The sequence below is a fragment of the Monodelphis domestica genome, chromosome 3 (genome assembly GCF_027887165.1).
Source record: "Monodelphis domestica isolate mMonDom1 chromosome 3, mMonDom1.pri, whole genome shotgun sequence".
Lineage (NCBI taxonomy): Eukaryota > Metazoa > Chordata > Mammalia > Didelphimorphia > Didelphidae > Monodelphis > Monodelphis domestica.
In genome coordinates, this window is record NC_077229.1 from 382,053,023 (window position 1) to 382,075,668 (window position 22,646).

Sequence of the window (22,646 nt, forward strand, 5' to 3'; positions counted from 1 at the left end):
ATTTGTTCACCTTGATTCCAGAAGATAGAATTAGAAACAATGGTAAAAGTGACAATATGGCAACTGTAAAGAAAATGTTTCAAATTGTTAGAGCTGCCCAAAAGTTCACTGGCACATTGGCTAGATGCCAGTCCTAGAGTAGGAACTAATTTTTTCAAGTTCAAATCTGGCCTCAGGTTTACTAACTAGGTGACCCTGGGCAAGTCACTTAACCCTGTTTGCCTCAGTTTTCTCATCTATAAAATGAACTGGAGAAGAAAATGATGAACCTTTCCTGTATCTTTGCAAAACAAAACAAATAGGACCACAAAGAGTCAGACATGATTGAAAAGAGTTAAACAACAAAAAATATGTTGCTTTGGGAGAGAATTAATTTCCCATCACCGGAAGTTTTCAGACAGAGACTAGATGATCCTTTATGAAGGACATTGTGAAGGAGCTTACTGTGTACATAAAGTGTGGACTAAATCAGTAGACACAGGGGCCATTAATCCATACCTAAGGGTACCTATAGGCCCTATATTGACTTGTTTTTAAAATGCAGCATTCTGTTTCACCATATTTTTGTTTTAAAAAACATTTCCCAATTACATTACAATCTAGTTCTACTGCACTCAGAAGTATTTGGGACTGCATGTTTGACACCTCTGCACTAGATAACCTCTGAGCTTCCTTCCCACTCTGTGATGCTATGATACATGGCTATCCCTGTTAAGCACAGTTGGTCAGGACAGATTATATCTGCAGTGTAATTGTTCTCATGTAATTTCAGTTATTTATACTAGAGTGACTATGATCATTCCTCTGTTCTTCCCATGATACACTACAGCCTAAAGAAGAAGAATAGCTTTGGATTACTTTATTGTTGCCCCATTTTTGTTCCTTTTTTCCCTCTCCACTAGGTAAGAGCTACAAGAAGCACAGCATTAATTTGTAAGGATACTGCAAAGATGGATAGAGGATAGATTAAAAAGTAATTTGTAAGAAATGCAATTTTACATAAATGCTAGATATTGTTAACATCAAAATCATTGAGATGGCTTGTTTTCTGTGTGTTTTCCAAGAATGCCACATAGCAGACATTTCTTAAAAATCTGTTGATTTGCTTGGTTTTTATAAAGTACAGTGCATGGGTTACTATAGAATTGGCCAAGAGATAATTATATATGTGCAGTAGTTTAATAAGAACTGGCATGTTTGATATATTAAACTCTAATATTTTAGAAGTTGGGGCAAAAGGGATCTCCAAATATTGCCCTTTAATGACTAGGTAGCAGTGTCTACAAAATACCTACCCATTTAAATAACAGCAAAGGAATTTGGGAGGAATGGCAAGACACGGAGGAGGGAAGGAAGAAAAAGTGGGGAAAGAGGGTAGTGGAATTTAGAAGCTGCCACAGCAACCTCCCAGAGATTAGTAGCAATGACAGGGAATAGCAGGCATTCTGATAAGAGAGCAGAACCAGGGACCAAAACCAAATGCAAAACAATTCTGCCATTGAGCTGTATATTCATACTGTAAACAAGAGCAAGCCACTGGAAATTTTTGAGCAAGGAAGTGACATCAAAAACATGTTCAACTTGATACAGTTGTCTAAGTAATCTATTATCAGGCATTTATTAAACATTTACTCTGGGCCAGGAACTGGGCCAGACCTTATGGGTGTGCATATAAAGGTGAGACAGATCCTGGCTTTCTGGTACATATATTTTAAGTGAATCTCAACTATATATAAAATGTGAAAAGTGATCTCCACAGGGATGGAGAACTAACAGCCGAGGGAATCAGGACTGATGAAGGGCTCTTTAGGGGTGCTTGAACTAGAGGTTACAAGAGACAGAATTATGGAGAGAGGTCTTATGTATGAGAGACAGGGAGTGGGCCAGTTTGGCTGGTGTATTGATATGTATAAGATTGTTTGGGTCATAAATATGAAAGAAAAGTTTATATTTGTCTTAGAGGCAGTAAGAAGCCAGTGAAGTTTCTAGAAGAGGTAAGTAACATGGTCAGATTGGTGCTTAAGGCTGTGGAAAGGAAAACTGAGACTGAGGAACCATTTTTAGAATGTTGGCAGGATGGGATAGCAGGATGGAGGAGCAGAAAGGGCTTGTGGAATTGAGAGCTTGGAAAGGGGTCTTTGCCCTGTGAACTCTTGAAAGATAGGAGCTAAGGACCGGAGCTCAAGACCCCAACCTGTGGTACCAGAGCCTTGCCTCCCTTGCCCTTGCCCTGAAGACAGAAGATCCCTGACATCCTCAGATCATGGATTAAAAAAAGCAAAAGAACAACAACTGCTGCTGAAGGGTCCTGATCCCTTGAACTTCACAGGGGTCACCCCAAAGACCTGTCCCATCCCATTGCCTTCCCAAGAAGCATGCTAGAGACCTGTTTAGAGTAAGATAATGAAGTGATCAGAGAGGAAGGAGGAAAAGAAATGCTGAAGCCTGAGCCATTTGGCTCGGCTGAAAAGGGAAGTGATGACCTGTAGGGTTTCCTACTCCCACTGACTTATCCCCCCTCCTTGTTACTTGAACTATTAAACCACCCTTGTTCTGAAGAAACTCACAGTCAGATCTAAATCTTAACAGTTTAGGAGAAGAAGATGGTGTTGGGGTACGCTGGCCATTTAGCCTGGGCTAAGCTACAAAGAGCAAACAGGGAAGTTCAGCTTGCCTGACAAGTAGGTCTTCTTGGGGCTCGTTCTGAGGACAAGTGAACTCTGTAATTGTCCAGAAGCCTTCTTATTGAGACACAGCCCCTGTTCATCCTTGCCACAGCTTCTACTCAGGGGTAAAACTCTTGTGTGTTTGCAGTGTGAGGGAGAGGGAGAGTTACACAGACCATCTCTGAGCCCCAGTGGTTCTCTCTCCTCTACCACACCAACCCTACTATCCCTTCATCTTTACTCCATCCCTGCTCCTACCCATCCATCTTCCCTTTACAATCATAACAAGGCATATTGATTCGACATTTGTGTGAAGAATGAATTGGAGAGGGAGGGAGTTGAAAGCAGGGAACCAACTAGAAGACTGAAAAAAATCCCAGACAGAAGTGATAAGGGTCTGAGCTAACCTGGTTGAGCTTTGAGTGTACTGAACTTAATTTGGTGGGAGGAACCTGGGTAGTTCAGTGGATTGAGAGCCAGGCCTAGCAACGGGAGGTCCTGGGTTCAAATCTGGCCTCAGACACTTCCTACCTGTGTGAGCCTGGGCAAGTCACTTAACCTTAATTTCCTTACCTTACCACTCTTCTGCCTTAGAATCAATACATAGTATTGTATTGATTCTAAGGCAGAAGGTGAAAATTAAAAAAAGAGAGAGAGAAAAGGTAATTTTGTGGAGATAGAATCAAGAAGACTCAGCAATTAACTGAGGACCGTCATTTCTAGGAACATAAATCAGTGTGTTATCATTCTCTATAGCACACTGCCATTACTCTGTGTCTTACTAGACAAATTGTATCTCCTCCCACACATCTGTACAGCAGCAGCTCTGATGGTTCTAGCTATTCAGTAACTATTACCTTAGGACTATATCGCCACTCTTTCATTTCTTTTCTCCCTTGCTTAGAAATTCATTTCACCCTTTCTCTCCCAAGTACACTATGGTCCAGCCATGAATCTCCCATATACTCTTTGAAACTGCCACTAATGCTATGATTTTGGGCAAGTCACTTAAATTTTCTATGCTTGAGAAACTCTAACCTAAAGTCCCTTCTAAATTGTTAAATTCTATCCATCTAGAATTCCCTAAAGTGAATAAGAGAGATTCATGAAAGTGTTTGTGTGACAGGCTGAAGCATGAAGGAATGTCAGAGGGAAAGAGTGCTTGGGACTAGATTGAAAGGAAGCATCTTAATCAACAAGCATGATGTATCAGGCACTTTGCTAGGCACTAGAGATAATAAAAAGAAAGAAAGAATTAGTCCCCACCTTCAAAAAACTTGCATTCTGCTGGGAAATGGCATACACATATACCAATATATACAAATTAATACAAGATAATGTTTTGGAGGAGAAAGCTGATTAAATCAGGAAAGGCCTCAAATAGTAGCACTGGGACTTAGCTTTGAAGGAAGTGAGAGGTCCCAAGAGGCAGAAGTGAGAAGGGAAATCATCCCAAGTATTGGGACTGGCCTCTGTAAAGGCATAAAGATGGGAAATGGAATACTGTATGTGAGGAATAGCAAGAGGAACAGGTTGTCTGAACCGTAGTGTTTGAAGGGGAATAATATCTATTAAGTTTGGAAAGGTACCCCTAAACTTCATTCTGCATCAGAAAAACAGGTCTATATAATCATGTCTATTATCCAAGACATACTCCATGCAAGGAAAATTTATATTATCTTATCTCTAATGGAGCTCACTCTGAGCACCTTCCCTAAACACAAAGAGCAGGAACTCTCCCAAGATTCCAAGAATCTCTTGGGAATATTTCTCTTAAGATCTGACAAGACTTTAAATGATGGTCAAAGTCTTATAAATCCTATTAATACATATCATTAGGAAGCAACCCAATCCTATGACTTGTGCTTTCATTACTTTCTGGGACTTGTTTAGTAGGTCACAGTTTCAGATTTGCTAATTTAGATTTTTCTAATACTTGCTCACAGCAAAGAATGAAAGAATCTCCTTTTCTCAGATTGGAAGAGGGACTCAGTAGCTAATTAGTACAGTGTTTATAAGAATCATTTCTACAATATCCCTGACAAATACAGTCAAAGGATTGTTCTACTCAGCCAAAGACATCTAGTGAGAGAAAAACCCACTACCTCCCAAAACAGTCATTCTATTTTGAGATGGCTCTAAATTCCATCAGTCTGAAATCTTTCTTTCTTCATTTTTCTACCCATTGCTCCTGGTTCTCCTCTCTGTGGGTGAGAACACTCTAATTCCTCTTTCATACAATAGCCTTTCAAATATTTTTTAAAAGTTGTTATATTCCTTCAATGTCTTTCTCTCTCCAGGCTGAACTTTCAACCAATTGATATCAAAGCCTTTCATTTTCCTAATTATGTTTCTTTGAATGATTTCCAATTTATCAATATTCTTCCAAAAATGTGGTACCCAAAACTCACCCGAATACTCTAGGTCTATGTAGTTAGATCAGAATAAAGTGGAGATATTGGCTTCCTAGATGAGGACATCTGTGGCCTACAATTACACTTGTTTTTTGGGTTGATATGTGACATTGTTGACTCATTAAATTTATACTTCACTAAATGCCCCTGTTAACTTCTTCTTAAAGATATTTTATAGTTTTCTGAAATTACAAGATTCAAACTGTCTCCTTCCTTCCCTTCAAGAAATGGTAACTAATTTGTTCTGGATTATTCATATATTATCATACAAAATCTATTTCCATATTGTTCATTGTTTTAAGAGAATACTTGTATAAAATAAAAAAAATAAAGTGAAAAATATAGTATACTTTGATCTTTATCTGACTCCAACTGTTCTTTCTCTGGAGGTGGAGAGCATTCTTTGTCATAAGTTCTTCAGAATTGTCCTGGATCATGGTATTGCTGAGAGTAGTGAAGTCTTTCACAGTTGATCATCCCACAAAAATACACAATACTGCATTACAATATTCTCCTGGTTCTGCTTATTTCATTCTGCACCAGTTCATTTAGGTCTTTCTAGCTCTTTCTGAAATCATCCTGTTCATTATTTCTTATAGCTCAGGATGAACTTTTTCAGAGCTGCTAAATGGGCAGTTTCCCTTATTATGTACTTAATGAAGTTAATTTTAATTATTTTTAATTTTAAGCCTATGTGCAAAGGTTTAAACTGATCCCCATTAAATTTCATCTTATAAAAATTAAGGCCAACATTCTATGTTGTTGAGACTTCTCTGTATCCTAACTCTGTCACCTAATGGTTATAGCTACCCATCCTGGCTTTGCCTCAGATTCACATTTGATAAGTATGCCATGTGTGCCTTTTCTAGATCAATGAAAAAATTGGTAATGGCACAAAGACAACCAAAGATTTTTAGAGCACTCTATTAGAGACCTTCCATTGAGCTGACATTTAGCCTGAATGATTACTGCTTGAGTCCAGCTCCTCACAACCAGCTCCAAACCTGTCTAACTGTAACATTTTCTGTCAACATTTTGTTCATAAAAGTAGCATTAGATTTGTCAAATGCTTCACTAAAATCTAGTTAAACTCTACCTACCTTCCTATGATGGGATTATTCTGGCATGACCAGTTCATATTGAAGCCATGTTGGCTTCTCATTTTCCCTGCTTCTTTTTCTAGATAGGTATGCATTATTCAATGAATGCTATATTCAAGAATTAAGGTCAAGTTCACTGGCTTGTTATTTTCAGACTCTATCTCTCACTTTTTTTTTTTTGGAAACTGAGTTGGGTCCATGAGGCTGAACAAAATTTCAATAGATGAACAAGAGAGTGAGATCCTTTTAAGGATAGTACATGATATGCGGCGGGGAAGGAAAAAGGGTAGGAAAAGTCAAGAGGAATTTTTCAAAGAAACACATCCAAAGGTCTCACCTCACCTCCACATATGTAGGTCTCTTGCTCTGGGTTATCAAGAGCATGGAGTAACAAATTTGTCTTCCCCTGAATCTTTTTTTAAGAGTCTGACTCTATTAGCTAATCTTCTGAATTCATCACTGATAAAGTATCAGTATCTACTAACAACGAATGTGTTAGTCCCTTCATTTCCCTTACCACAAAAACCCAAGAAATAAAGTCTCAGGAAACTGGGTCCAAATGGGGAAATCCTACCCTGCAAGGACTTACTCTGAGTCTGAAAATTTTAGGCAGACTCATAAAGATTTCTGCTCCCAAGTGGCCTTTCAGCCTTGCAAATCAAAATAGACAGAAAGCTAATTCTGCCACCATGGTGTAGAGCTGGTCCTAGGTGCCACTATTTTTAAGCAGACTTATTTTCACTTTTCCCATAGTAGTGGAGAGAATCCTTAGTGGTGATAATAGTGTCCCCCACACTCATCTTTTCACAAAATAAAGATAAAGGTGTACTATTCTTAGAGTTAACAGAGAACAGCCTAGGCTATATATTCACAAAGCCTCCAACCCAATCTAGGGCCACCTTTTTCTAACATGACATTCTGTGTGTGTGTGTGTGTGTGTGTGTGTGTGTGTGTGTGTTTGAAAAAAAGAGAATCTAAAGCTTTTAGTGCTGTTTATATATATGTATACATATACAAATTAAGTTTGTATAACATATATAAATTTAGTTTATGTGTAAATTAAGTTTTGAACTATAAATTCTCATCATGATAATGTAAAAGCAACATTTTTATTAAACCTAATAAAATATTTATGGGCCAAATTATGAGAAACAAAATAAGTTTGTTTTGGTTTTTTTCTTCCATTAGCAAGTGCCCCAGCCTCACCTCGAGAAATGATCAGCCTCAAAGAGAGGAAAACAGATTATGAGTCCACTGGAACAAATGCTACTTACCATGGAACTAAAGGAGAACACACTTCCAGGAAGGACACCATGACAGGTAAAATGAAAATACAGAGTTACATGGAACCCATTCCACTTTATTGGTGAAATGAGAAGAAAGATCAAAACTTTATTTAGTAAGGCTGATGGTTTGCCTTCCTCACACCTTGGTGGAAAAAATTTCTGTGATTGGAGACAAAAGTTAAGATTGTACTACAGGGGTAAAAATTGAGCTTTATATTCTTGGTAGTTGCTTGGTGTTGGTATTGGTACTTAACCTCTTGGGGCCTCAATTTCTTCATCTGAAAAGATAAAGAAATAGAGTAGAGATAGTGTCTAAGGTCCTTCTATAAACTTGTAAAAGTAATCTGTTCTTTTGGGGGAGTTGTTGGTGGGAAATAGTTCTTTATTATATTAAATTAAAATATCCTCTCCTCACAGTATTTCTGAGTTGCAAGGGACCTCAGCAATAACCTCACAAAATTCATATCTGAAAAAGAATACCTTCCAAATGATAACTGAACAAGTAGTCATCTTGTCCTTTAATTGAAAGCCTCCAAGAACTCCTAAGACGACTTGTTCCACTTATGGATAACTCTGATTATCTGGGACTTATTGTTTTTCCTTACATAAAGCCTAAATCATCTTCTTTGCAAATTAAATCTGGTATTTCTTGTTGTGCCTCTGGGACTAAGCAAAGCAAGTCTAATCCCTTTTCCAAATGATAACCTTTCTAATTCTTTAAGACAGCTGTCATGTGCCCCATGAATCTTTTCTTCGCCAGACAAAATATCTCCAGTTTCAACTTGGTAAAGACAAATGAGGTCCTATTCACATTTTTTGGTATCATATAGAATAAGTCTAATTCCATTCACATATCACTATTATCTTCATTTTCCTAACTAACATTTAACCATTCCAGTATTTAAAGACATCTATTATGTTCCCCCTAATGTCTTTCATTTTCTAGGTAAAACAAGCCCTTTACCCATTCCTCAAGTGGCCTAACTTCCAGACCTTGTCAATCTCCTGATTGCTTATTTGTTTATTTCTGTAATATAGATATTGACATGCATATCAAAATTAATGTATCTGGGTTCACATATATATTAGAATTTGCTGATGGTTTTATTAAAATTGTTATCCAAAAAAAATTCTCTAGATATGATCCCTGGTCCTTGAATATTTCTGTGAATCCATGGGATTTTATCCATATGGATAGTTGTCTATCAGTGTGATCACAAACCCTCCACCTTCCCTGTTTAATATTTTTTCATATTCTCCCATAAATGTTCCAAAGGTAGCCCACACAATATCCTGGAGATGATCTCTGATAGCCTTCTAATATCATGTAGGTACTACCATAATACCTCAACTATTCAGTTGTTATCACTAAGTCTTATACATTACCAGACCACCTCCTGTTCTAATCCCGTGTCTCTTGGCTAATCTTTTGTGCTATTTCTTGTATACAAATCATTGTTGATAATATACTGCAGCTTATTGCTTACATATACCGTACATATTTCTACTACCCTTTGGATATCATCTCAATAGCAGATAAAGTGGAATTTTCTTCCTTCTGGACATGACACTGCTGTGAATAAAGCCTGAGATGATATGGGGTTTTTATGGCATGCGAGTCACACTTGATTCATATTGAGAAAGCAGTTTGCTAAAATCCTGACTTCTTTTTCATATGGACTAGCATAAAAGCAGGATTTCCCTTCCTCTTCTTTTAAGTTTGATATAACAAAGAGCACTACTTCACATTTAGCCAACTGGATCCCTAGAAAGACTAAGTAACACAGCTATTCAGAGGCAGAATTAGGAGTAGAGCCCATGGTTCCTAATTTCCAGTGTGGAGTGCTTTCTACTATTCTGTTCAGCCAGCTTTGAATCCAAATAACTACACTATAATTTAGCCCACAATCCTCTTAACTCATCCAACTGTAGCCCATAAGAAAAAAAAATTTACATATATGTATGTATGCATATGAATATATAGATATGAACCCTTTATGCAGTTACTAGCCTGACATATTAAGATAATATTGTAAACAATATATATACATGTACACTTTTTATTTATATACTTTTTTGGTCACAAAAATTTGATAATATTTATTTCATTATTGGGAGGTACAAACAGAACATATATATTATACATAGCTATATTTGTAAGTTATAAATATATAAAATTATATATGTAATATATTATGTTGAAAGATATAATTTTTAAAGTTATTAAGCAACGAAATTATATATATGTATAATTTTTTCTTTGTTTACAATATCATTATGCTATTAAGGCATGTAAAAGCTAGATATAAGATAAGTCTGGAATAACCCAATTTTGGTCACCTCTTTTGATTCTAATGAATAGTGTTCCCCTAAGTATTCAGAGTTCATTCACTTTTCAGTGGTGTCCCAACTTTCTTATTACCCCACTTGGAATATTCTTGGCAGAGATACTGGAGTGGTCAAACATTTTCTTCTCTAGCTCATATGAGAAAACTGAAGTAAAAAGAGTTGAGTGGTCTACCTAAGATATAATAGCTTGGAAGTGTCCAACACCACATTTGAAGTCAGGAAGATGAGTCTTCCTGACTCCAGGCCCAGCACTCTACCCACTGTACCACTTAGCTGCCCCAAGTGTTCAAACTATTTAATAATTCATTTCAGAATTTCTCAGGAATTATTCAAGCTCACTGATGTGCAGTAACTGGGACAAATAAGTGGCACAGTGGATAGAGTATTGTTCTTGGAATCAGCAAGATCTGTGTTTCATTCCTATCCAAGATACCAGCTGTGTGACTTAGGCAAGTCACTTAACCTCCTTCGGTCCCAGTTTCCTCTCTCACAGGGATGACATGAAGTTAAATGAAGTAAGATACAGAAAGCTCTTTATATGCAAGACTGGCACAATATACTGAAGCATCACAACTTTAGATCACAGTTAACCCCTTCAAGAAGAGAAACACTAATCACAAGCACAAAATAACACAAAAATTAAATGGACTTTATTTTTAGTGGGGCATGATATGACCGGTTATTGATATGGGGATCGTTTTCTTAACAGCCTTGTGAAGAGAATGACCACTGAGTGATTAGAGCAAAGATAAAAATCAATACTAAATTATAATAAATAATAAAAATAGGAAAATCAAATACCCTTCTGAGGCAACTCCAAATTGAAAAATCTATTATCACCAAAAAATAGAACTGGACATGCAAATAAACATCAAAGGAGACAATCATCATTTCCTCAGGAAGCTGAAGTGATGAACATCAGTTTTCCCAAGGAGAAAAAAAGAGCCTAGAAGTCACATCAGCCAACACACATTTGATTTTCTTGCCAATCAAAGAGATATAGACAGCAAAAAAGCATATAAATGAGTTTGTATTATGTTATAGAGGCTCATTCAATTCAAAAAGCAGTTAGTAAGTGCCTACCCCATATAAGGTGTATAGATATTCGAGGAGGGCTAGTATGTCTGGTGTGAGGACTTGCCAAAACTTTTCAGAGCTGCTCATCCACCACCAGTGTCCACCTGATTTTCAACTTTTACCTGTGGTTCCGGGAAGCTAGCATATTTATAACAGCCATACTCCAGGAAAACATTTTGGTAAATAAGTTAAACTAGGTTGAGGATATCCCACAAACCCATTGGTGAGTAAAAGATGCATCTACACATGTGAAGAGCATGTGAAGAGTTCCCCCAGTGAAATGGGCAGAGGATAACGATTTGTTCCAACAGCCATGAAGGTGGCTAGAGCAGCCACTATGGACTGACTAGAACTTAGTTAGGCATCAAAGACAGCAAGGTCATCCTTTGCATCCTGGGCCATCACCAGTGATTCTGACTTTTATCTTGCCACTAGACTTAAATGACTTGAAGAGAGAGTGAGGCTGTCCACTTTGTGCAACTCTCTCTCACTTAAATCCAATTCATGTACAAGTGAAGACTTCACCCTGTGATATCATTGTTTATCTCTGAAAATGAAAGATAAACCCTGACCCCACCACCCTATACAAGGCTCTGGAGATATAGACACCAACAAAAAATTTCCCCAGTCTCAGTGATCTTAAATTCTACCAGCAGATACTGTATGCCCATATAAGCAAATGAAAGATCTATGCAAAGTAATTTGGGGAAAGCTTAGGAACAACTGGAGAAATCAGGTAATATGATGAACTCCGTTTAGACAACATCTAAACATTTTAAAGGGCAGAGACGAGGAGGGAGAGCATTTTCAATTTGGAAGTCTGGGTATGAAAAAGTTTGGAGCTAGGTGATGAAATGTATACAAGGAATCACCTATAAGGCAATTTCAGTGAAACATTGAATGAGTTGAAAGAAATAATGTGCTATTAGTCCAGAAGGATAAATTTGAACTAGATCATGAAGTGCCTGAATATCAAACAATATCAAATATCAAACGAGAGTTTGCCAATGACAATTGGGAGCCACTGAAGTTTCCTAAGCAAGAGAATACCATAATTGATTCAGCAGATATGAGGAAGATAGATTGAAAAATGGATTCAAGCATGGTAGATGATTCTAAAGAATTTCATATGACAAAACTGAGAAGCAATAGTGGGGAAAACAAAATTTTTAAAAGCTTGGCAGGAGACCCAAATGAGGCAAATCACAAGGGTATTTAAGGGCTTAACAAACATACAAACATCAAATATGGGGGGGACAGAGGGGGAATGAAAAAAAAGTGGCACAACAAAGGTGTCAGGAGCAACTGGACCAGATCAAAAATAGATAGGGAAGATTCTGCTGAAGGTGGCATAATTATTAAGATATTAAGAAATCATTTTAAGGTATCAACAAGAAGAGAAAACATGAAAGGCCAGAGGATGGGGGGGGGATCTTTGAATTATTTATTATTACCTTAAAAACAAGAGATCAAGAAACTATTAATACCTATGTTCCATATGTCTACCTTTGCATTCATACATATTTATAGTCTAAATCAAATAAAAATTTATAGTCAAAATGGAATAGGCAGTTTTTCACAAATGAGATCTGCAACCAATCATATCTTTAGTCACACTAGTGACTCAAAAGTGTGGAGCTTCCTCTGATTTTTTAATTGTGGACCATAAGAAATTAAACCTTTGATTCATACTAAATGAAAACCTTGAAGTTCAAGAAAAAATTCTTCAATGCTTATGTCAGAATCACACAAGATTCCTTGAAAGATATGACAGAGAATATGTTTTCTTACTTTCTGATTGTTAATATCAATTGAAACATCAGTGGTTTTGCCTCTGTTCTAGTGGGTGGCCAATGGAAAAAAAAAGAGTGAAGAAGTAAGTATTTTCTTTAGATGATTAGGAAGTCCAGATGCTCCTATTTCAGATGATATTGTGTTCATTACATCAGGCTCTGAAACAGTGCAGTGTCTGTTAAATGAACTTTGTAATCATATGAAGGCAGTTATAATACTGTGGATATAAAATTGGCCTTTAAGCGGAAATGATCCAGATTCAAATCTTACCCCCAACACATGAATAAATGATGAGTGAATTATAAAACATTTATTAAGCATTTACTCTTTGCCAGCCACTGTAAAACTTCACAGGCACTCGTGATCTCTTCCTAGTTTCTTCTCTTTGTACCAGTCATTCCCATATGTAACAACAGAAGTTCATAGTGGCTAGTAAGTTTCATTAGTCTCAATCCCATTTCATATACATGTTCTAGATTATCCACTTCATGGTTACACCCTGCCATCTTTTGTAATAATAACTGATAGATAGTATTTTAATAATTGAAAAGCACATACATCATCTTACTTGAGCCTCCAAACAATCCTATGAGATAGATATTACAAGTGTTACTAGCTCCATTTTATAGATAAGAATGAAAATAAAGAATATAGAATGAGAATACTAAGGCTTAAAGAGATTGAACGGCTTGGCTATGTTTGCACAAATAATACATGTCAGAGGTAGAAGTTGAAATTACTTTCAAGTCTTCTCAACCCCAAGTCCAACATGCTAGCCATTTTGCCAAACACATATGCTTCATGAGAAAGTCACCAGCCACCAGTATGTATCTCTTCCTCCTTGGATTAACAACAGATTTTGCTAAACTCCTTCACCTCTGTGAATAGCCTTTCTTTGTTCAGTACAATATACAGTACTGATTCTTTTCAGATGGCCCAGATCTACCTCAACCTTGGTTTATAGCTTCAATTATTTAGAACTTGTTTTCCTTTTTCTTCCACTACTCACCAACCCTTTGACACTAATTGTGAACCCTCACTCTCCCATTTCTCTCATAATCATTTTCTTCCATCTTGTCAAAATCGCTTCATCATCTCTGATAAGTAGGAATACAAAGAGATATTCTTTAAATTCTTTCATCCTCTAAAGAAAGGGAACATAGTTGGTGAATGCCTCTGACAGGAAGATTCTGAGATATTCTGAAAACAGATCCCATAAAAACAGTAGGAAAAAACCATCCTTCCTGTATCATAAGCCCTTAGTGGCCCCCTTCTCTCAGAAACAACCCCTGAAAACTCCAGGGATAAACTGACACCTAGGTTTGGTAAAACAAATTTTTCCCTGGAGGAAAAATATAAAAGATGTGAGCTTCTTGAGGACAGAAATGGTTTCATATTTGTTGTTGTATTTCCTGACATCCAAAACAATTACTGGGACATGATAGGAACTTAATAAATTGTGTAGATTGATAAGGTTAAATGAGTCAAAAATATCATTAATATTCTCAGCTTAAGACATTTCGGGGTCATAAATTATTACATTGGGTTCATAGATTTTTGTATTTAGAGGAGGAAAAACTTTAAAGGTCATTGAGTGCATCTACAGCCTCTTTATTTAACAGATGAGGAAACTGAGGTACAGTGCAGTTAAATGACTTACATAATAACACAGTAAGTAACTGAGGCCAGATTTGAATAGAAATCTTCTTGATTCCAAGTCCAGCCTTCTATCTATTAGACCACCACAAGTAATCGCAGCATCTCCCACAGAATAAGAGAAGTAGGCTGGATAAAACAATTTAATAATTTTTTTTAAACTTCTGTACCAGTCATATGGAGTACAGACTCAAAAAAAGTCATGGATCTAAATGCTTTATGCCAATGACAGGGGCCATTTCGCAAAGACCTCAATTTGTACTGATTAGCCTAAAGCTAAGAAAGGCACCATATTAAGATGACACAGTAATTTTGCAATTATTATTCCTCTGCATAGCCATAATATGGCTTGTCCAGGACTATAAATTGAGGCTTTAATTACAAGAATAAACAATTTACTGTGAAACAGTGTCTGAGTACATTTCCCTTTACTGTTCTTGTAAAGTATATTAAAAAAAATCTGTTCATATGTGTGTAGTCTGTGATATGTGCCCTCTTTCCTGTAATTTTTCCATTCACCAAATGAGGCTCAAAGTAGAGCTGCTCCCAGTCTAATTTTGTTTAATCCTAGGAATGGGTGGAAAATAAAGAAGCCTATGTACAGTATGCAACATGTATTTGGTTTTATCTTAGGTGATGCTCAAGACTTTGCTCCTATTTACTAAGACTTTGAACAAAAGATTTGTAGTTTCTTGCAAGATCACCAAAGTATCATGATCTCTCCCAGCCAATCTTCCTTCAAGTGTAGAGTAAGTAAGTCACCAGTGAGGCCAGAAATAAGAGCACTCAGGAGTATGGGCTAGCTGTTGAGCTCAGCATCCTAGTCTGCACTTTGCCAAAGACTGGCACATGGCAGATTCTATTTGCTAATTAGATTCTTTAAGGCCCTTGTGTCAAAAACAGTGCATATTCCTATTTGAGAAGAAATCCATAGGATGTTTGAAATTAAATGCAGTGAAAAGCTACTGAAAAGAATGTGATCTCTTTCATTGTATCCTTCCTTTTTAAAAAGGCCAAAGGATGTTTCACCTTTGGAGCAAGAACACATCAATTTTTAATCCCCAGAAATCATGTGAAAGTTTTCAAAGAAAGTTTTTCTTTATATGTCATCTCTTCCATATATCAGCCCTTTACTTTCTAGCCCAATCTAGGCTTCCATGAAAGGGTGAGAGTAAATTTGTTTGCCTTCCTGGGTTTCATATTAAACTAAATCTCTTAAACTTTCTTCTCTTCTGAGTGTTCTTCTGTCACTACATAACTCTCAGGAAGCAGAAGTCAGCTGTTCATTCAAGCATAAAGGACTTTTACAGCTATTTCTTGCTGTCACAATTCCCTAGAAACATTACGTGTTCAGAAGCATTCTTCAGAACAAGACTATGTGATACTAGGAGCTACACTGTCTGACTTTAAATTCACCCAAGGGATTAAGCTCTCTCATTTGAGCTTCTGAGATGCTTTTCAGCAAACAATATATTCCTTTTTATAAATATGTCATTTGTAGATTTTAAAGATGCTTCAATCTTAAGTAGGTTGATTATGCTTAAAAGAGAGTGTGACCTGTTTTAGAGGAAAAAGAGAGAGAGAGAGAGAGAGAGAGAGAGAGAGAGAGAGAGAGGGAGGGAGGAAGTGAGGGAGGGAGGGAGGGGGGGAGAGAGAGAGAGAGAGAAAGAGAGAGAGAGAGAGAGAGAGAGAGAGAGAGAGAGAGAGAGAGAGAGAGAGAGAGAGAGAGAGAGAGAGGAGGGAGGGAGGGAGGGAGGGAGGGAGGGAGGAGAGAGAGAGAGAGAGAGAGAGAGAGAGAGAGAGAGAGAGAGAGGGAGGGAGAGAGAGAGAGAGGGAGGGAGGGAGAGAGGGGGGAAAGAGAGAAGAGAGAGAGAGACAGAGAGAGAGAGAGAGAGAGAGAGAGAGAGAGAGAGAGAGAGAGAGAGAGAGAGAGAGAGAGAGAGAGAGATTTCTTCAATTAGCCCTCATCTGAGTTGATGCCTACAAGGACACACACTTGCTTCAGAAATCAGATTTCTGGGTTTGCAACTGTCAAAAGTTCAACCTCAGCAACACTGTCAACTTTAAATAGGTGGAGCAGGTCAAAATCGTGGGAGGAATAAACCTCAACTAGAAACATCTTTGGCTCAGAGGGACCACTGACACATGACAGGGAGGGAAGCCAAGCATACAAGAATACAAAATTCCTTCTGAAAAATACATGCATTTCTGAGGAACAAAGAAAAAGCTCATCCTTTCCACAGTTTCTATTTTCCTCAAGGTTTTCAAAACAGTACAAGCTAAGGTGAGGGTGAAGGTTTGGAGAGCAAGAATTAAAGCTGAACAGTTAAATCTTAATGTGCCATATTCGTCCTTCACTTGGTACATCTCATTTCATCGCTGCCTCTATATAACATTGTGGTAGCAACATGGTATAAAGAATAGAGAACTGGCCTGATAGGAAGGTATGGGCTCAACTTTCTTCTGGGATGCATACTGGCTGTGTGACCCTATGAATTTCACCTAATCTCTGTTTGCAACTCTCTAAGACTATAAATTGCAGAGAAAGTGGCAACCTGCATTAGCAGAAGTGAGTTTCCTCTCCTGGAAGTTCCCCAAGCCAATGAAATCATGTGTCCAAAACCTCCCCCACTGAATTGCCCTTCCAATTTCCCAACTTGTCTACTCAAAGAGTACCTTCTTTTGCCCTCTTAAACCAACTCCTCTTTTTTTAAACCCTTACTTTCCATCTTATAATCAATACTATGTATTGGTTCCAAGGCACAAGAGCAGTAAGGACTAGGACATGGGATTAGGTGACTTGCCCAGGGTCACACAGCTAGAAAGTTTCTGAGGCCAAATCTGAACCCAGAAGCTCCTTTCTCTAGGCCTAGCTTTCAATCTCCTGAGCCACTTAGCTGCCCCAGCCAACTACTTTTGAACACCACGAATGGGTAGCTAGATTAGAGTCATTTCTCCTGCAAACAGTTGTAAGAGCCCAGGTGCTCCTGCCTTGAAAGGGGCAGCTAAGTTCCTCTATCCAGGCATAAGGAAGGTGTTGGTGGTTGGGGAAACAGGACTCCCTATAAATAAGGAATATCCATGTCCAGGTATGAGACAGGGAGTGGAAGAGAGAAAGGATCTCCATGCCTAAAAGGACTCTTTATTCAGACCTTGCCAGTTACAAGAAGGAAAATTGAGCAGTTCACACATATTGCTCATCAATTAGCCTATTAAGAAATGAACTTTTTAAAAGTAATTAAAATTTCCTGTACTTCCAAATGACAAACTTGATTCTTCAGCAAATAACTAAGATACTAACACGACTCCTACTTCAGTGAATGACATATTATATGTGTGTGTGTATTTTTTTTCCGCCAGTCGGTTTTCAGCAGGAAAAAAAAAGGCAATAAAACTTGCAAACTTACCATCTGTGTTCTATGTCCTCTTGACCCCATCAATGGCATGACCATAATCATAAGAAGCTGATGTGCTTTGAAATTTTCATAGGATCATTTTTTAAAACTTTTTCAACCTATTTCTGCAACGTGGATAAGAACTGGGCCAAACCATTCCATTCCCTGTAGTCATAATAAACTGAGCTTCACTAGGTCAGGCACTGGCCTCACAAACAATTTATTACCATTGCTATCCTAGGTCTCTTGGCTTCCAGGCTAACACTTTCATCCTCTGTTTTTACCTGCAGCTCAAAACACTGGAATTTCAACTTTGTACAGAAATTCTTATGGTGCACCTGCTGAAGATATCAAACATAACCAGGTATGGTTTATGCCATTTTCAGACTATTCTTCTAGTTGGAATCATGTGAAATGTCGAACATCTAATGAAATGAACTCCAAAAATCTGGAGACGGGGAGGTAGAAGGGGGGAATAATGCTCTGTGATTGCCAGCCTTTGGGCGGAATGGCTCGGTGCACAGTAGCCCTCGGGAGGGATTCGATGTCCCAGTCACTGGAAATCTTCCTGCAAAGACCAACTAATCTCTCAGGAACACTGAAGAGGCTGTTCTTTCTCAGAACTGTACTCAATTTTTCTAAAGCTTTCTCCCTTTTGTGTTTCTGTGATGCCGTAAGTGCAAATTAATTAGTTGAAATGGACTTCATCTAGAATCCAGTAAAGAAAATTCTCTACTTATAAGAGCTACAACCTTGGCCTAATGCCTACAAGGCCTGTCATCCACTTTAACATCAAATAGTCACTGGATGCTGGTGGCATTGCTGACTGTGGCTAGAGACCTTAAAGATTTAAATAAGTACATCCAATTGTCCCAAATATCACCAAAGCACAATTTAAAGGGTACAAACAAAAGAGAACAACTCATACGGTTGATTCTCTTAAGAACCAATATTGCTTTATCAATTCTATGCCTCTAGCCCAACAAAATCATGAGGTCTGACAATGTTTTTATATGCTGGAATGGCAGGAATATAGTCTGCAAAAAATGTGTCATCATTCCAAGAGAATTCAGATTCAATACAAGATTTATTTGAAAACCAATTATAATGATGATTCTTGGATTTTTGAAATAATTAGCTACTTTAAACATTTCCTCACCTGCAGTGATAATTACTGAATGACTGACATTTTTGGTTTCATCCTCAGTAATGGATTTTACTGACTGAACCCTTAAATGCCTGCCATAGATCAATGAAGTCATACCAAAAAGATAAAAACAAAAACTGATCAATCGCCATTATTATCCAAAAGCAAAAAAGACTGAGGAACTTTTGGTCCTTTTGAAAATAATATCCTTTTTAGAAGAATATTTCCTGGGTTCCCAGCAGGGAAATTCTCTTTGAAAATGAAAGAAAAAAATCTCCCAATATAAGATAGGCCACGTCTATGCAAAGATTCCATCTGCAGCACCATTTGAGAGGAAGGTCAAGAGAACTAATATATTCTATTCTTCTCACCACCTAATATTGCTAGATAGCTAGACAGGAAAGGATATTTAAAACCAAAAGGGCTGTCTAATCCATCCTTATTTTACAAATGAGAAAACTGAGGCTAAAGAGGTCAATGGCTTGCCCTTGCTCCCATAGTGTATATGACGCTACCCAGTGGTGTCAGACTCAGAAATGCATCTTTGTGGGCTCCATATTGGCTCAACCACATATGAACATTAACCATGTTGTATTTGTATCTATTCTATCAATTATTTCTCAATTTCATTTTAATCTGCTTGGCCCATAGTTCTGTGGCCAATTTGGACACATCTGCCATACTAAAGATATATTTCCTCTCTACAACTGTACATTCACACCACTGTAAAGACAATTGCACGTACCATAATGGCCAGTTTGCCACGTGTGACACTCCTATCCTGCCCCCCAAAAAGTGCTACTACTCATATTATTGATTTTGAATAATCACTGAGCCCAACTTCAGTCTACTACTTGAAATTTAAAGCTAAAAGAATCATAATAAGGTATTGAGTCCATTAAATTGTACTCGTTGTTCAGTCATTCAGTCATCTAACTCTTCATGACCCCATTTAGGGTTTTCTTGGGGAAAAAACAAAACAAAACAAAACTGGAATAGTTTGCCATTCCCTTCTCCAGCTCATTTTACAGATGAGGAAACTGAGACAGAGTGAAGTGATGTGCTCAAGATCATAGCTAATGAATGTCAGAAGATGGGTTTGAACTCATATCTTCCTAAGTCCAGGCCTAGCCCTCTTTCTGCTGTCCACCTAGCTCCCTTGGGTCCATCTAGATTACTATGGTGGACAAAAACTATTCCACATTCCAGTATGACTCCAAAATTGCCTCAAGTCATAAAAATCATGCCTTTAAATATAAAGTGGATTTTGTTGTTTCATTTCCTAATATAAGTATTGAAATTTTGCAGATAAGGAAAATCAGTGGCTTTCTAGCTCTTTGGAAGATCTATACAGGAATGACAGAGTAATAATCACACATTTGAATGTGATAAGATTAGCCTTCAGGTGCCCAGAGCAGAGATAATCTCATCACCAGAAACTGCTTACCTTGCATACTGGGCTGCTGCTAGAGCCTCAGCTTTGATGTTAACCCTCTGCTGTATCTCAGGTGATCCAAAAAAATCCATCCATGTGGTACAAAATTGTACTTTTGTCTTCGTATCCCCAACACCTTGCACAACTCCAGGCAAAGAGTGTACACCAAATAGTGGCTACTGGTTGATTGACAATAGATGGGTGTTATAATATGAGCTATCTGACAAGTTTGTTGTGTAAGGGGGTAGAAAATGTGAGGGGTAATTATAAAAGGTTGAACTAGATTATTTAAGAATAGGGTCTCCAAGAATTTTAAATTAATTCTAAGAGATTTATTTAAATTTCTTTACAAAAAATAAAAAGAGTGAAAGTAAGAAAATGAGAGAGAGGATAGGGTAAGATATCTAGTCTAAGCACTAAGTATTTTGCTCTGACCCCTGGCTCAAAAACAAGCTGGGGAGTTTAATCCTTAGCCAGAGAGACCTTGGCCCTTGTAGCCAAGGACCTGGGGATGCAGGGAGCCTCTCCCAAGAGGAAAGCTCTCTTCTCAGGCTAGTCTCTTCAGCAAATTCAGGAAAGGAGTCAGCCCTTTTCACTCATCACGTGACAGTCCAAAGGGAGAGATTGAAGGACAGTTTCACCAGGAACGGTCTCAGGTCCAGTCAGAAGATTCTTCATCAACTTCCAACTCAAACTCAGAACTCCGAAGAATGGGAGCATTCAGAAGTCCTAAGCAGGAAGAATTCCCTCTCACAGGAAGTTGTAACTCCTTTTAAAGACGCTTCTTTGCATCACTTCCTGTGCCTTCCTCTACTTTATGTGGACAAATCATAGTCTAAATCTTTGCTTAGGACTGCCCAGAGGGCAGTCAGTCGATTCTTATTCGTCACCCACTATTGTACACATGGGTCACAAACCTCCCCCACTCAATTGTGAGTGAGGTGTTTACACTTTTGGTAATTAAATCTAAAAATGGGCAGGGAGAGTTAATCTTCACAGTTGTGAACTTTGCAAACCTTATTGTACTATATAAAGGGAGAATATCATCATCATCATTATTAATATTTATTTCATACTTTGTGGAGTATATGCCATAATATGAGTTGCCTTATAGCTTTATTCGATGGAAAATACTCATCAGATCTTGTTACATTATAAAAGAAGAGAATCATTATTATTAATTATTTTTACATTCCTTAAATAATGTATGTACCTTATATTACATATATGTATACATACATGTACCTTAAGTCCCTTAAATAAAAATTAATGGGGTATGTTAGTTCAGGTTTATAAGATAGAAGTAGAAGAAGAATAGAATAGTAATAGAAGTAGAGCTGGAAAAAACCTTCATCTGGTCCTATCCATTAATTTTACAAAAAGGAAAAATTATGTCCAGCATTGCTAAGTGACTTGCTCAAAGTTGCAGAAGGAGTTAGGATCAAAGGCAGCATTTGAATCCAGATCCTCTTATTCCATAGCCACTCTATTACACTGTTTTTCCCATTTAAGAACACTTCTAAATACTTTGCCAAATGGAATTAATATAGTTTGACACTGCTGTCATGGGAGCTGAGCACAGCCATCCGTGACAGTCTCTGAAAGCTTGCCAAATAGAACTTCACAAGGCAGACAGCTCATCTGTGTAAGAAAACTTCCACTCCATAGCTCTCTGAACTTAGATGATTTCTAAAGGATTGTTATATATGCCCCTTCATCCCTTTTGAAGATAATTATCACTTCTCTGGTGGAGCATGTAAGTGATGCAGTGGACAGAGCACTGGACCAAAAATCAGAAAGACTAAAGTTCAAATTCAGCCTCAGATGCTTGCTAGCTGTGAAACCATGGGCAAGTCACTCAACTATATTTGCCTCAGTTTCCTCATATGTAAAACGAGGTGGAGGTGGAAATAGCAAACCATTCCAGAATCTCTACCAAGAAAATGGGTTCAGGAAGAGTCAATCACAACTGAAATGCCTGAACAACAACTTATTAGACACAAACACTCAAGACTCTTCTATAGTCTGGGGAGTCAACTTCTAAGAAACCTACTGAGCCACGCTTTGGTAAGTGATTTGTCCAGGGCCTTTGAGGCAAGATTTGAATCCAAGGTCTTCCTAAGCCAAGCAAAACAACCACACTGCTTATAGAAGCACCCTGGACCAGAACACAAGCAGGGCATGGTGATTAGGAACACAATATTCCCCCTGGAAAGAAGCAAGAGAAGTGTGTGCTCACTCACGATATCATTCTACTCCTCACCCCCCATTCACTTTGTCCATAGATTGTAAATTATACAGCAAATCAGAGGAGGGATAATGTGAGT

The 22,646-nt window shown here is 37.8% G+C and overlaps 1 protein-coding gene across 13 annotated transcripts in view; it reads left to right on the forward strand.

Moving 5' to 3' along the window:
* Nucleotides 1-22,646, forward strand: part of CTNND2 (catenin delta 2) — a 1,175,163-nt gene that overhangs the window by 1,147,030 nt on the left and 5,487 nt on the right. For all 13 annotated transcript variants that reach the window (XM_001364153.4, XM_016431422.2, XM_016431423.2 and 10 more), the window contains 2 exons: nt 7,369-7,500; nt 18,028-18,101. In XM_001364153.4, the coding sequence (XP_001364190.2) occupies nt 7,369-7,500; nt 18,028-18,101 (206 nt within the window). The remainder of the gene's footprint in view (nt 1-7,368; nt 7,501-18,027; nt 18,102-22,646) is intronic.